This window comes from Colossoma macropomum, unplaced genomic scaffold (genome assembly GCF_904425465.1).
Source record: "Colossoma macropomum unplaced genomic scaffold, Colossoma_macropomum, whole genome shotgun sequence".
Classification (NCBI taxonomy): Eukaryota; Metazoa; Chordata; class Actinopteri; order Characiformes; family Serrasalmidae; genus Colossoma; species Colossoma macropomum.
The window spans coordinates 1,122,081-1,137,855 of record NW_023494808.1 but is presented as its reverse complement, the minus strand read 5'-3'; the positions used below and the strand labels follow the sequence as shown (position 1 = coordinate 1,137,855).

The window sequence follows — 15,775 nt, the reverse complement described above, 5'->3', positions numbered from 1 at the left end:
ATATTTTAATAAATCTCATCAAATCTGTGGGCCGGAGAAAGAAAAAGTTTTTATTTCATTTTTAATTAATGTTGTGCTGTAATTGTTTATTCAAAACACACAAAAACTTAAGCAGTAAAATATAAGCACTTGTAATACACCTTAAATATTACATGAATACTTGAAATATGTAAAGTTTACAGGTGCTCAGTCTTTTAAACCTACCTGTCTGCTTGAACTGGACACCTGGTATCTTCTCTTCGCTGCAGGTTCATGAAGACTCGGGCTCGGTTTCTGAGCTGCTGAGCTGATGTTGTGTTTATGTTGGTTGAACTGCAGCTGAAATGAATTTTGATGACATGACTGGTGTGGAATTGTGTAGAATTGAGTAGAATCGAGGTGTAACCGCTGCCCCATAGACTGTTGTTGGGGTAGGAGACTACGTTGCAGTGCATGCTGGGGACTGTAGTGCAGCGCATTGTGAAATGGGCTAATATTAATAGAAAATGTAAGTACTTTTGCGATTGATTGATTGATTGGTGGGCCTGATCTGAACCTGTGGGCCTTGTGTTTGACAGATGGGCTTTGCACTGTGATATCAGCCCATTAAAAAAGCGATAACACATTATTAAAACTATCAGGAGCCAATAAAACACAATGATTTCTATGGGTTTTTAACTCCCTGTTGATAACAGGACACTGCTGCAGGTCAAAGGTCAATCCGTTAAAACAACGGTCAATTAGAGACTAGAATGTGCAAAAAAGCGTTTTTCAAGCTTAAATATCTTTTTCCAAAGCTCGTTATTCAAACAGCGCGTGATTTCTTTAATAATTTTATGTACTTTTTTACACCGAAACTGCACTTTTCTGCTCGCTAACACGAGTCAGTTTTGTGTCGTTGCTTTTTTCAGCGCTGAAGGGGCAGCGAGCGTTGTGATTGGTCCGTGTCATCGCGACCCGCTTTCTGATTGGCCGCTCCGAACAGTGAGGCGTTTCTTTCCTCCGCTGGAGCTGAACGGCTGAAAACTTCCCACGGAGACGAGCTGGAGACGATCTGCACTTCACTTTCGACTCGTTTAAGGAGATTTTAAGGTCAGTTAAGAAGATAAAGACGGTCTGAAAGCACATCTGGCTGCATCTTAAATAACCCGTGTGTTTTTCTCTGTTGTTTTCCAGCCTGTAATGGGTTCTCAGTGGATCCAGTGGATCTGCTCTCCAGGAACATGGAGCTTATTCTTCCTGCTGATCACTCTCTCACTGCTGTGAGTCTAACACCATCATATTATCACTCTCTCATTGCTGTGAGTGTAACACCATCATATTATCACTCTCTCATTGCTGAGAGTGTAACACCATCATATTATCACTCTCTCACTGCTGTGAGTGTAACACCATCATATTATCACTCTCTCACTGCTGAGAGTGTAACACCATCATATTATCACTCTCTCACTGCTGAGAGTGTAACACCATCATATTATCACTCTCTCACTGCTGAGAGTCCAACACCATCATATTATCACTCTCTCACTGCTGTGAGTGTAACACCATCATATTATCACTCTCTCGCTGCTGTGAGTGTAACACCATCATATTATCACTCTCTCGCTGCTGAGAGTGTAACACCATCATATTATCACTCTCTCACTGCTGTGAGTGTAACACCATCATATTATCACTCTCTCACTGCTGAGAGTGTAACACCATCATATTATCACTCTCTCACTGCTGAGAGTCTAACACCATCATATTATCACTCTCTCACTGCTGTGAGTGTAACACCATCATATTATCACTCTCTCACTGCTGAGAGTGTAACACCATCATATCATCACTCTCTCGCTGCTGAGAGTGTAACACCATCATATTATCACTCTCTCGCTGCTGAGAGTGTAACACCATCATATTATCACTCTCTCGCTGCTGAGAGTGTAACACCATCATATTATCACTCTCTCACCGCTGAGAGTGTAACACCATCATATTATCACTCTCTCACCGCTGAGAGTGTAACACCATCATAGTATCACTCTCTCACTGCTGAGAGTGTAACTCCATCATAGTATCACTCTGTATTAGAGGTGGGCAATATGGCGATGTATTGCGATACTTAAGTATACGTCACGATACGTCACAATACTTATTTTTTCCGATGTCTGATCAGTTGGAACTGGGAAAAAAGAACCAGTAGTGCTACATTTTAAAAATACTGTCAGCACCTGTGAATGTAATGATTTATATTCAATATTTGGCACTAAATCCCGTTAAACATGATCAGAAAAGTATATTGTTTTTTATTGAGACGTAATTTATCACGATAATGTTATATATTGTCATATAGCATAGTCCTACTCTGTATACGTCAGGATAGCGACGAGTTATCGTACATCTTCATGTGTTTCAGTATTTCCATATACATTCATAATAATACTAATAATAATAATGAAGCTTTATTCATAAAGTACTTTTTATTTTCAGTACAGCGTCTCAAAGTGTTTTACACAAAATTCACACTTGAAAAACTCAAACAATGTATTTTATATTTAAGACAAATTAATAAAATCGCAGGACATTGTTAGTTAGTAGTTTCTGAGAGACCAAAATGTGCAAAAATGTGTTTTCCAAGCTTGAATATATGAATTCAAGGTGTGCAGATTTTATTGTGGAAAACATGTTTTAAAAATATATATTGTGTATAAACACAGCTAGTTTTCAGTGTCTTTATAGAGAGTGGTCAACGTTCTACCTTAAATTTTACAAAATAAAAGTTGTAATAACGTCAAGCCTTTGTCACACTCAAATCTATGTTTCCTTATACACAGGGCATAAATATGTTTAACATAAAACCTAAATTTAAATCAAATTTCACAATTTATCAGTGTTTTGAGTTTAGCGTTCCACTTATATAAATCAGTCTCTAACATAAAAAGTGACATAATAAATAAATAAATGCCATAATTTGAGCAGTGAGTCAGGTTTTAAAGGCCAGTAAGTTTTGCTTTTATTCAACATTGATAATTTCTTGTTTTTCAGGGTCCGTCAAGCATGACATTCCCACCCGTCACACATAATAAAGAGAAAAAACAGTCTGTCTAGATATTGTTTGGGTTCTCGGTACACCAGTGACACTGACCTGTTTCCGATAAAGTGGCCAGAAGTGGATATGACTGCTTATACAGAGGATTTTAAGTAATAAAGGTCTGTGTTTGTTACAGATATGCATACAGGTCCAAAAGTGTGCTCAGACGTTTAGGAATTCCTGGACCAAAACCTCTTCCAGTCCTTGGAACCATGTTCAGGTACACGAAGGTCAGTTCACCTTGCAGACGTTGTTCTCATCATCCTTCATTCCAGTATTGATTAAGACCGTCTGGGCGTAGATCAGTCTAAAGGGCTGAATATGATTTTATCTGGATCATCGTTCTGTTTCAGGGTTCTCATGTTCTCGATATGGAGTGCTATAGGAAGTACGGGAGAGTTTGGGGGTGAGTTCTGCACATTTTTGCAAAAACATTGTCCAGCACAGTGTTGGACCAAAGTACCTTTTGCTTTTGTTTTGTTTTTTGCATTTATTGTTTTATGTACAATCTTATAAAAATGGTTCCTCAAATATTTTTCAGGAAAGGTTCTATATAGAACACTCAAAGAACCCTTTGCTTGATTAAATGGTTCTTTGCATCGTTAACAGTGATGGCGAATGTGCTGTAGATGGTTCTATATAGAAAGAGTTCTATATAGCATTCAAAAGGGTTCTTCTATTGTTATGATGTCAAGCCTGTGACTATAGAAGAACCCTTGTTGGTGCTATGTAGAACCCTTTTCAAAAAGGGTCTATATTGAACCATCTACAGCATATCCTCAGTCAATCTGAAGAACACCTTATTGATGCAAAAAACCCTTTAATCATGCAAAGGATTAAGAGTGTAGAACCCTTTTCAAAAAGGTTCTATATAGAACCATGTATAGCACATTCTTGCACATTTTTCCTCAATCTGATGAATCATTTGTAGACTTCTGAGTTCACGAGCCATCAGTGAACACAACCTCAGCGTTTCATATACATTTAAAAAGATGGTTCTATACAGAATCATGAACACTCAAAGAACCCTTTGCGTGGTTAAAGGTTCTTTGCATTGTGAAAGGGTTCTTCAGATTGATGGAGAATGTGTTGTATATGGTTCTATTTAGCACCAAGAAGGGAACGTTTCTCAAAAAAGTTCAATATAGAACCATCTTCAGCACATTTTCCATCAGTCTGCAGAACCCTTTTACAATGCAAAGAACCCCTTAATCATGCAAGGTTTTTTTTGAGTGTTTATTGTTCTATATGGAACCATTGTCTTTAATAAAGAACCCTTAAAAACTATCTTTTTTAAGTGTGTGAGATAAACAGCTCCAGGCTTTGAGGTTTCCACCTCTGAGCTTTGTAGAACCCTCAGTGCACTCTGGATGGATGTTCATCTCCAAGAGTTCTCCTCTGAAACAAATATCATTTTCAAAGTAACCTGAACTTCACTAAAACTGTCCAGTGGTTAAACTGCCCAAATACTTTGTGAGGCCACTGTACTGTGTCTAAATTTTACATTTTATTTTTGTGTAAAACAAGATTTCATGAATACAGTTTGGTTTCAAGACAATACAGTCATATGTGTAGTTTAAATGTAATTGAAATGTAGTTTGAGTTGTTATGGTAGTTTGTAAGAGTAAACATTTAAATGTGGGCCTGTTGAGATTGTTTAAATTTTGTTTTTAATGGCTTGTAAATCAGAAACCTTTATTGTTTTAAGACTAAAATTTTGTTTTTAATGGCTCATAAATCAGAAACCTTTATTGTTTTAAGACTAAAACCTAACTGGCAAACCAGGTCTGTGATTTATGAGTAATAAATACTAACCCAATACCAAACAATTTGGTACAGAAGGAAAAATGAAAATAAAACACACAGCACTGATTTGCAAATCATCAATCTGTATTTTCAGTTGGACACAATGCAAAAACAAGATATGTAATGTTTCAACTCATTAACTTTGCTGAAACAAGCAGAGACGTCCCTGAAAAAGACGTCATATAGAAGGCAGCTTATGTTGCTCCAAAATGCGTATTTACTTCTCAGCATTAATGGTGTCTTCACAGATGTGAAGGTTATCCACTAATACCCCCCCCACCCCACACACACCATGACAGACGCTGGATTTTACACTTTACACTGGTAACAATCTGCTCCTTTTCTTCCTTGGTCTGGAGAATATAGTGTCCATTATTTCATTAAACAATCTGAAAGGTTGACTCGTCGGACCACAATACACATTTCCACTGAGCATCAGTCCATTTTAGATGAGCTGAGCCCAGAGAAGTCGGCGGCGTTTCTGGATGTTGCTGATACCTGACTTTTGATTTGCGTAGTTTTAAGCAGAGTCTTAACTTGCGTTTGCACATGTGACGAACTCTGTTTACTAATGAAGGTTCTCAGAAGTGTTCCTGAGCCCATGTGGTCATTCATACAGAAGTATGACAGCTCATAATGCAGCGCAGCCTGGTTTTTGGCCTTGTCCTTTACACACGGTGATTTCTCCAGATTCTCTGAATCTTTTAATAATGTTGTGGACTGTAGATGGTGAAATCTCTAAATTCCTTGCAGTCGTGCGATGAGAAATGTTGTTCTTGAACTGTTAGACTGTTTGCTCATACAGTTTTTTGCAAAATGGCGACTGAGCCTTCACGAAGGCTTCTTTCATACCTGATTATGACTGCATCACCTGGTCACCTGTTCACCTGTTTATCCTTAGAAAGTTCCAGAACAGGTGTTTTTGACAATTTCACATACTTCCCAGTCTTATTGCCCCCGTCCCAACATTTTTGGCATGTGTGAGCAGGCATCAAAAAATCAATGAGGTTGATAAGGTAAAATATTAAATATCTTTGTGCTGTTTATAATTAAATAGCTTTAAAAGACAGTTTACACATCATTGTTTTCTGGTTTTATTCACATTTTATCTGCTGTCCTAATTCTCATGGAGATATAGACGACCAAGGTTGCTTCAGTGCAAAAATAGACATACATCTCTGTATGTTGTATAAACAAATTCTAAACCAAACAATATGAAAATTAAGGCCACGCCCAGTTTTTTAGAGCTCAGAAACTGATGAAGATATGCATGTTGTTTCTCTTTCAGTCTGTATGACGTAAGGCAGCCTGTGGTCTGTGTTATGGACAAAGACCTCATAAAAGCCGTGATGATTAAAGAGTGCTACTCCCTCTTCACCAACAGACGAGTACGGTCATATAACACTCTTAGAACGATACGCTTAATTTGTTCACAAGTTAATGTGGTCAAGCCTTTTAACGAGTTAATGGGGTCAAGTAATTTATTTTTTTGATGAAATGATTATACTGTCCTGTTCCTCAGACTTGACCTATGAACAGTTGCTACTTCACTTCACTAGGTGGCGCTGTAGTATTTACTATTTTCAGTTAGCTAGCATTAACTATTTTCAAATAGTGGAGTTCGCTTGCATTGGCTAATTTAAGTTAGCAGAGATAGCTATCATTAGCTGTTTTTATTTAGCAGCTTTAGCTATTTTCAGCTAAAAACATTAACTACCTTAAGATATTTTCAGTTAGCAGCTTTCCTTATTTCCAGATAGCAGATTTAGCCTGCATTGGCTAATTCTAGTTAGCAGAGATAGCTGTCGTTAGCTCTTTTCATTTAGCTGCTTTAGCTATTTTCAGATAGCAGATTTAGCTGGTGTAAGCAGTTTTTAATTAGCAGTGTTAACTACATAGCATTAGCTGTTTTTATTGAGCTATTTTCTCATGGCAGATTTAGTGAATGCAAGATAACTTTAGATTTTAATTAACTGTTCTCAGCTACAGCGGAGTTAGCTGGTGTTAGCTGTCTTCAGTTAGCTAGAGGCAGTAAAAAAGGGTTTGAGGTAAACGTGTCGGAAAAGAGGAGGTAGTGGGGAAAAAAATGTCTGCAGCAAATTTTTACATAATCTCTTTTTTCCTTTTTTGCACGATGTAGATTTTTAATAATTTTTGATTCATTTAAAATTGTATTTATTTCAGTGCTAAAAAGTCCAAACTCACATTTGGGTATTACAAAATAATTATATTATTGTAGGATTTTCCTGTCCATGGTGAGCTGTACGATGCCTTGACCGTCGTGAAGGACGATGACTGGAAGAGAATCCGGAGCGTTCTCTCTCCATCCTTCACCAGTGGAAGACTGAAGGAGGTGTGTTTACAAATAAGTCATTGCAGAAATTTCCAGTATGAAAGAAGAAATTTTAAATAAAATTGTCCCGGTGATGCCACAGCCATCCGTAAGCTGGAGTGCACTAGATCAACACTGTCCTCTCTCTCACTCTGGGTGAGAATGGTGGTCCTCCCCCTCCCAATTCACTTAGCATGATGCTAGCCAACATGGCCGACTGTTAGCTGACGTAACAGAATTAGCAGTTAGCTTTTAGGGATGTGTCCTACTCAGTTTATCATTCAAGATGTCAGTAAATACTGAAATCACAGATCAGCTGTTTATTGTGTTTCATTACAGGAGATGGAGAAGATAAACATGCTAACAGTCCATTGATTTTATGTGTAATATGGCTGTTGTGCTCACATTCATAAGTGTATATATTACATTAAACGCTACTATGAAACGTGAGTGCCTGAATGTGAGCGTCTTGTTGAAGATGTGACTGAGAAGGCGGAGATAGCGCAGTCGGCTGTAGCGCAGTTCTCCACTAACTAGGCTAACTGCACTAGCTGATGTTAGCTACATCCAGAAACAGTGAAAATCTAAATTAGTTCGTTTCTCTGACAAACTAAATGTTTGTATATCGTCTCTGAGGAGGAAAGACCTCGTGTCTGGGTCCTCATTGGTGTCCAAGGTTTAGTCCAGCTTTTTAGCTGTAGCGTTAGCTCATTAGCTCAACTGAAGTGGCAGCCTCTGTTACTCATCCAAGACAAAAACATTTCCCTTGGCTATTTTTGAATAATAAAACATGAAAAATAAGGGAAATAAAACATCCACAGTCCTAACTCAGTGCTGTCCTCCAACAGGAAACCCGGCATGCTTATTTTTGGGCTTTTCTTTTTCAGTCATTGTTTTTTTCTTCCCTGCGGTTAACCAGATATCCATGCGTTAACTCGCAATGCAGTCTGCTCTGTTTACGTCCAAGTGTTAATCTGTCTAATGACATTGTTTTAGCAGCCATCTGAAGAGAGTGCTAGCGTGTTAGCCTTGATCCTCTCAGGCAAGGTTATTTATATAGCACCTTCCATAAACTGCGGTCATTCAGAGTGCTTTACAAGCTTCACAAAGATAATTCAGTTTGAAATTCAAAAGGATGTAGGAGAAAAGAAATTAAAGACAAGGTTAAAATAAACAATTTAAAGAGAAAAAGTTAAATATAAAGTTAGGAAAATAAAGAGCTGTTACAGAATGCTGGAAGAGTTGTTAGCATCGTGTGTGTGGGGGGGGCTTTATGACCAAACTGGGGAGAAAATTGTGTGAAAAAGTTATGTAACACCAATCAGATGACAGTGAAGCAGTTACTGAGCTGAGAAGTTGTTAGTTAAAGCTGAATTTTACTGAAGCTACAAATTTTACCTGTAGAAACAAACTGATGAGCTGTGTGCTTTCACAGATGTTCGGGATCATGAAGATGCACTCCAGTACTTTATTAAAGAACCTGCAGAAGATCGCAGGACAAGGAGGAACAGTGCAAGTGAAAGAGTGAGTAGAGAAATTCTCACTATCAGCTTTTAATTCTCCACGGAAGAGTCTGTATTGAAGTAAATACGGTACCGAAACACAGTTTTATGCTTCAACTAATGAATTTTATTGCTCTTTGTAAACATACGCTCATTACAAATTTGATGGCAGGAAAATGTTCCCAAAAAAGTTGGAACTGTGATGTCCTGGCAACCTGCTAGGTCACCTCTGGCCACTAAGAGGGGATGGAGAGCCAGGACTGAGTAATTAGGGCTGAATGGTAGCAGCTGTGGGCTCCCTACTTAAGGGACACTCACATGCTGCTCGGCTCTCAGTCTTAAGTTCATGCTGCCGTGCGCATGTTGCTCTGACTCAGCCGGTAACCTCGGTATCCATCTCAAGTTTCGATGTATTTAGATTCGCTGTATTTAGATTCATATTCATTATATTTACATTCATATTCACTGTGTTTAGATTCACATTCACTGTTTAGATTCATATTCGCTGTGTTTAGATTCACAATCACTGTTTAGATTCATATTCGCTGTGTTTAGATTCATATTCACTGTGTTTAGATTCACATTCACTGTGTTTAGATTCACATTCACTGTGTTTAGATTCATATTCACTGCATTGAGATTCACATTCACTGTGTTTAGATTCATATTCACTGCATTTAGATATACATTTGCTGCGTTTAGATTCATATTCACTGCGTTTAATCAGAGACGTTATAAAGGAGACTGAATAGGAAAGCTCATAACGCTCAACATGGTGTATGTTAACAGGGACAGTCCCGCCCCCTAAAAAAAGAGCCAATCAGCTTGCTGGTTAAGCCATGAGCGGGGAACGCCCCCCTTGTTGTGGAGATCTATGCAAGCGCAGCAGCCAGAACAACCGAAAAACTGTGTTTTTTACTTTATTTGTGCCAAACGCTACAAACTATTTGAGGTTTTTGTCAGATTTTATTATTTTTTGTTGATGTTCATGGGTCGTGGGGGTAGAGAATAATAGTACATTTAAATTTTTATGTGCTAATTTTATTGTAACTGTGATTGACAGGGTGTTTGGACCATACACTATGGACGTGGTGACCAGCACAGCCTTCAGCGTTGACATCGACTCCCTCAACAACCCCAACGACCCTTTTGTGACCAACGTGAAGAAGCTCAGTCTGAACGTCTCCCCCCTGGTCTTCTTCATCGCTGGTAATGTAATAAATACACATTAAAACACACGTTTAAACTGAGCCGTTAAGAATTCCTGATATACGATACTAATAGAGTGTCTAATGCTGAAATACCAAGTGGCGGCATTTGACTCAATAAAGTCATTTCATATGTTTTATTCCTGAATCCGTGAGTCTCAATTTTATCTCTTAGTAATTGTGGTTTTTATTTGTTGTTACTGAAGTCTGTGTATTTTCCTCTTTGTTTTCATGTTCCAGCGCTGTTTCCCTTCACCATTCCCCTGCTGGAAAAAATGAATTTATCGTTGTTTCCACCATCGGTGACTAGTTTTTTTTTCGCCGTCCTGCAGAGGATCAAGGCTGAACGACAGGACAAAAACTACAAGGTATGTTTGAGAATTAAGATGCTGAAATAGCTTCACTGAGCATCTGTACGTTTATACTGAATGCACCTCACAAATCGTATGTTCCTGGAACTGGACAGAAAATTGCACTAATTAACCTTTAACGAGGGACACATAGTAATTAGGGTGATTATAAAGACTGGATTTCAGTCTTTTCCAACTCCTGTATGTATATATATATGGAGTTGGAAAAACTGAAAAGCTACAGAGAAAATGTGGCTCCTAACAACCACCTGGAAGAGCTGGTAGACACCAAAACTGCCCCATCAGATAAACAGCACTTAAAGCTTTCATCTCTGAGAGAGAGGAGAAAAATCAAGCTGCTTCAGATCTGAAAACATCCACAGATGTTTCTGTCCATCCTTCCACTGTGAGAAGACGACTCAGCGCTGTGGGTCTGAAAGGATGTGTAGCTGATCAAGAAGAACCTCACTGAGAAAAGGAGACGGACACATCAAACAAAGAAGCTGAACGATGGACTGACCACCCCAGAGTCCAGACCTCAACACCACTGAATGTGTTTGATTACTTCAGAAAATGATCAACCAGCTTCTAAGACTGAACTTTGGAGGTGTGTCTGCAGATTCTTTGAGGAACTGAAAGTGAGTCTCCTGAAAAGAATGGAAGAGTGACACACTCAACACTCAGCTGAGATTAGATTCAGCTGCTGAGGCTTCTGTGTCATTTCCTGGCCCTTTGGGCTGGGATTTAAATAAATGGATGGTGTTTTTAAGATGGAAAACATACATTCAGTCAGATGGATCTACTCTTTGAATGGTCACTACTGTAATTCTACACTGATCTGTGTTGACGTTAATCTGCCTTTCCATTTCCCTCTTTCTCTGCAGAGCCGAGTGGACTTCCTCCAGCTGATGATCGACTCTCAGAGAGCAGATACAGGAGAAGATGGTAAACAGACAAACAAAGGTACCGCCCACTTCACTCTTTAAAAATACAGCTGAACTATTTTAGATGGAGAATCTGTGATTACTGAGCAGGAGCCTGTAGAGCTTCCTAATCCTTCCAGACGAGTCCAAACTTTTATTTCCACTCACCTCATCTGGTTCATTACAGTTTAGCTAAAGGGAGGATGGAAGTGTCGTCTGATCCCTGAGTCTGTAATTAAGTGAGAGGAATAAAAGAGGAACCCCTCAGTGCTGGAGAGACGTCTGAGGAATTATGAGGTGTTTACAGTTTAGCATTTTTCCCTCTGCAGGTCTGAGTGACCATGAGATCCTGTCCCAGGCCATGGTGTTCATCTTCGCTGGGTATGAGACGAGCAGCAGCACGCTGTCCTTCTTCTTCTACAACCTGGCCACCAACCCGGAGGTACTGAAGAAACTTCAGGAGGAGGTCGACCGAACTTTCCCCAATGAGGTGACTCCACCCACCTGATTCTGTACCATTTTAAACAAGTCCATTGGACCACCCAGTGTCTGAGGAAGAACAGCACTGGGCTAAGCAGTAGTAAAATTCTAGTTATGTGTATCATGCTTTGGCAGATACAGCTGCCTGTCCAGTTTGTTGACACAATCAAAGAACCGCCATGTTGAGTAAAAGTTTTATAGTAACGACAAAATCATTCTCTCCACTCACTTAAAGCAATGATGCCGGTAATCAGATGAGAAAATCTCAACGTACACCTCAATATACAAATACAGAGGTCCAGACCTTGGTGACCTCAGTGTTGGAGAAACAATGAAATTCAGTAAAGTACAGTGAACAAATGTTTGCCAGCTTTGCACTGAAATCCAGAATTACCGTGGGGTTCTTCAGGGGTCTGTACTGGGCCCGTTTTATTTAGACTACATATGTTATTCTTTGGCAGCTACTTGTATTATGAAGTAAGCAACAGAAACATTTTTCATTGACAGTATTTTGGGCAGTAAATTTCATGTACTACTGTTGTTGGTTTCCTTTTTAAAGGGTCCAGTTCAGTATGATGCCCTGATGAACATGGACTATCTGGATGCTGCTCTGAATGAATCGATGAGGTTGTACGCTGTCTTTCCTCGGACTGAGAGACACTGCAAAAAAACTGTTGAGATCTGCGGCATCACCATCCCTAAAGGAACCGTTGTGGTGGTTCCCATTTATGTCCTCCATCGAGACCCTGAATACTGGCCTGACCCAGACACCTTCATCCCTGAGAGGTCAATATTATTATTATTATCATCAACACTTAATTTATTGTATGTTTTTGTTAATATGATCATCATCACTATCGCTGTTTATCAATTCTGTCATGATTTTGGCACCATTGCTTAATTACAAATAAGAAAAATTAGAACAAAAAAAAATTAATTTGAAGTATTAAATTTGAACCACATTTTTCAATTAATGATAAAGCAGAGCTGATCATGAATTAGAGTAGCTTAAATTGAGAAAGAGAGAAACTTTGGACACTAGATTACATGAAAATAGAGGAATCTCCAACTGCACTGAGTTTGTTTAAGTTTCCATGAGTGTTTTGTTACCTGCACGGTCATTTTGCTGTGTTTTACTGTCCTGTGCAGGTTCACTAAGGAGAATAAGGAGAGTATAGACCCCTACATGTTCATGCCTTTCGGTGCCGGACCCAGGAACTGTATTGGAATGAGGTTTGCTCTTCTGGTCATGAAGCTGGCCATCGTAGAGACGCTGCAGAGATTCGACGTCAGCGTTTGTGATGAAACTCAGGTCAGATGCTAAAGATACTAACTCCTTTTTACAGTTACCATCTGTCACCTTTCGGGGGTGATGTGGTGATGCTTCTATTATGATATTATTTTCACAACTTTAAATGCAGTTCTGGCTTCATCTCAGACCTATTATGTCACATCATGGAACTAAAAAAGGTCATTTTAATTCATGCAAACTTTCTAAAACGTCACCATAAACAGTGTTTTTTTGAAGTTTGCCCTTTCAGGTTGTAAACTCAGCTGAAATATTAAATGGGTATAAACACAAGAGTAATAAAACTAACATTTCACTTTAAATCAACTTTAAATTAATGTTAATAAATTCAAACAAAGTTCATTTGTTGGAGGATGTACTCATTACAGATTTGAGCATGAAATATTTTTGGTATTTGATATTCACACATTTTTTTCAGAAAAGTTTGGTTTTATGTATTATTTCAACATTTCTGTTGTACTAATAATCAATTTGTGTTTTTTGCCCTGTTTATTCCTCTGAAAGGCATTTTTTTTCCTGAAAACAACACTTACTAACATATAAAACAATAAAATGGCTACTTCTTGATTTAATTATTTTGAACTATTGGATATTACTTATTTATTTAATTGTTTAATTTATAAGCTGATGTGGGGGAACTTTACAACTTATAGTTCAACTATGAACTTATAACTAAAGAACTGTTTGTAGCACAGTTTTGAAATTTTGCATGCTTGTATGAATTAAATAGATGTTTTTTTTTTATTTTTCGTGCAAAACCACCACATCACCTGCAAGGTTGTAGATGAAAAGATTGATTGTAAATATTGAAGTAACTGTATAAGATTGTATAGATATATAATTTATCATAACTACGTTAATGGATGATGTTGTGCAGTCATTATTGTTAATATTTTTGGCTTTGTGTCTCCTCAGGCTCCTCTGGAGCTAAGTGAAAGTTTTCTGCTGACTCCTACAAAACCCATCACGCTCAAGTTCACCCCCCGAAAAGCATCCCACTGCAGCAACACACAGAACGACAACTGAACTACATCCAGGAGAACTTCAGTGTTTAATATAGACCTTTAAATAATTCATTTTAATTAAAAAGACATCAGTTTCACTGTTTTTATATTATACTATATATACTGTATATTTTACTCCAGCCAGCTGCGAAGACCTCCAGACCTCGACACTAATGAAGTTTCACTGAATTTCAGTTTTCACTTGAATTTCATTGTTTTTGACACTTGTTACAGTATTTTACAGTGTAGAAATGAATGATGTCTGTATGTAGTGAACACCTCACTCATGTCGGACGATTTTCCTAACAAGTTAAGAACTGCAGTTATGAAGCCTCTCATAAAAAAAATCTAGAAGCAGCTCTACTGATTTTTTTGACCTTTTATTGAGAAGACTGTCTTCAAGCAAATTACTGGCTTTCTGTCCTTAAATAGCTGTCTAGATAAATTTCAGTCAGGTTTTCGGTCTGATCATAGTACTGAAACAGCTCTAATTAAGGTTATATTACTACTTGATCTCAGCGCCTCCTTTGATGCCACTGACCATAAATTTCTCATAGACAGACTTGAGAACTGGGCAGGGAACTGTCCTAAAATGGTTCAGTTCATACCTGCAAGGAAGAAACGTCTTTGTGTAAATAGAAAATAATGTTTCTGAGAGAGTCCCAGTGACCTGTAGTGTCCCCCAGGGTTCAATTCTTGGGCCAATCTTATGCAATTTATACATGCTGCCTCTTGGCCAAATACTACAAGACTATGGGAGATCTTACCACAGCTATACAGATGATACTCGGATCTACTCGGCCTTCCAACTATGGTCCCCTTGACTCACTTAGTAGGTGTCTTGAGCTCATCACTAACTGGATGGAACAAATGTTTATGAGGTTGAATAAAGAAAAAACTGAGATTATTTTATTGAAGAATAGCAATGAGAGGCACAGACTAGCTGCCTATCTGGATTCAAGAGCCCTAAAATCGAAAGAACTAGTATGTAACCTTGGTTTACTGATGGACTTTGATCTCAGTTTTATCAGTTGTGTCAAAGCAGTTACTAAATCGGCTTTTTATCACCTTTAGAACGTCACAAAATCAGAGATTTTCGGACTAAACCAGACCTGGAGAAACTCATCCACGCCTTTAAAGATTGATTACTGTAATGGTCAGGATTGATCACTGTAATGGTCTCCAAACTGGACTCCCAGTAAAGACAATCAAACAGCTTCATCTGATTCATCTGGACACTTTAAATCAGCCTGAAAACGATCCTGTTAGAGCAGCTTTCAGCTCAGTTTAAACACTGTTAGTGTTTCTAGACCCTTTGTCCTCTATAACGACACTTTATTGTTCTAATCTAACTTTAATTTTTAATTAGATTTTTTAACTGTCCTAAATTCTAATTTGAATTTTAGATTTTGTGTAATCATGTTTTTAATTTCTGTTGAAAGGTGCTGTGTGAATAAACTGCCTTGTGTTTCCACTCAGTTTGATCTTAAATATCACTAATCACAGGCGATGATTTCAGGTGATTAAGTGCCACAATCTGTGGTTTGTATGTTTTTAGAAATGTTTTAAAGAACATGCTTATATTATACTTCTAATAAAATAATTCTGAGGAAATGTGAGTTCTGTGATTTTTGTAACAAAGCACATTGAATCATTTCAGAATCATAAATAGTATTTACTCTGAATTATTCAGTACCTACTATGAATTATTCAGTATTTACTCAGAATTATTCAGTTTTTACTATGAATTATTCAGTATCTACTATGAATTATTCAATATTTACTCTGAGTTATTCAGTATTT

General features: G+C 38.0%; 1 protein-coding gene across 1 annotated transcript; it reads left to right on the top strand.

Moving 5' to 3' along the window:
• Positions 1 to 938: 938 nt before the first annotated feature.
• Positions 939 to 15,586, top strand: LOC118797890 (cytochrome P450 3A27-like). Its single transcript, XM_036557185.1, has 14 exons — positions 939 to 1,071; positions 1,156 to 1,241; positions 3,195 to 3,288; positions 3,412 to 3,464; positions 6,153 to 6,252; positions 7,104 to 7,217; positions 8,632 to 8,720; positions 9,762 to 9,907; positions 10,147 to 10,274; positions 11,141 to 11,219; positions 11,509 to 11,669; positions 12,219 to 12,445; positions 12,809 to 12,971; positions 13,884 to 15,586. The coding sequence occupies exons 2-14, from the start codon at positions 1,162 to 1,164 to the stop codon at positions 13,992 to 13,994; spliced, it is 1,545 nt and encodes a 514-aa protein (XP_036413078.1). The 5' UTR covers positions 939 to 1,071; positions 1,156 to 1,161; the 3' UTR covers positions 13,995 to 15,586.
• Positions 15,587 to 15,775: the final 189 nt, after the last annotated feature.

What these genes read in the sequence shown, in the direction of transcription:
- LOC118797890 (XM_036557185.1), top strand. Translation starts at nt 1,162, where the DNA reads ATGGGTTCTCAGTGGATCCAGTGGATCTGCTCTCCAGGAACATGGAGC. An exon ending in CCATGTTCAGGTACACGAAG is followed by an intron (nt 3,289 to 3,411) that starts GTCAGTTCACCT and finishes GTTCTGTTTCAG; the next exon opens with GGTTCTCATGTTCTCGATAT. An exon ending in CCAGTGGAAGACTGAAGGAG is followed by an intron (nt 7,218 to 8,631) that starts GTGTGTTTACAA and finishes GTGCTTTCACAG; the next exon opens with ATGTTCGGGATCATGAAGAT.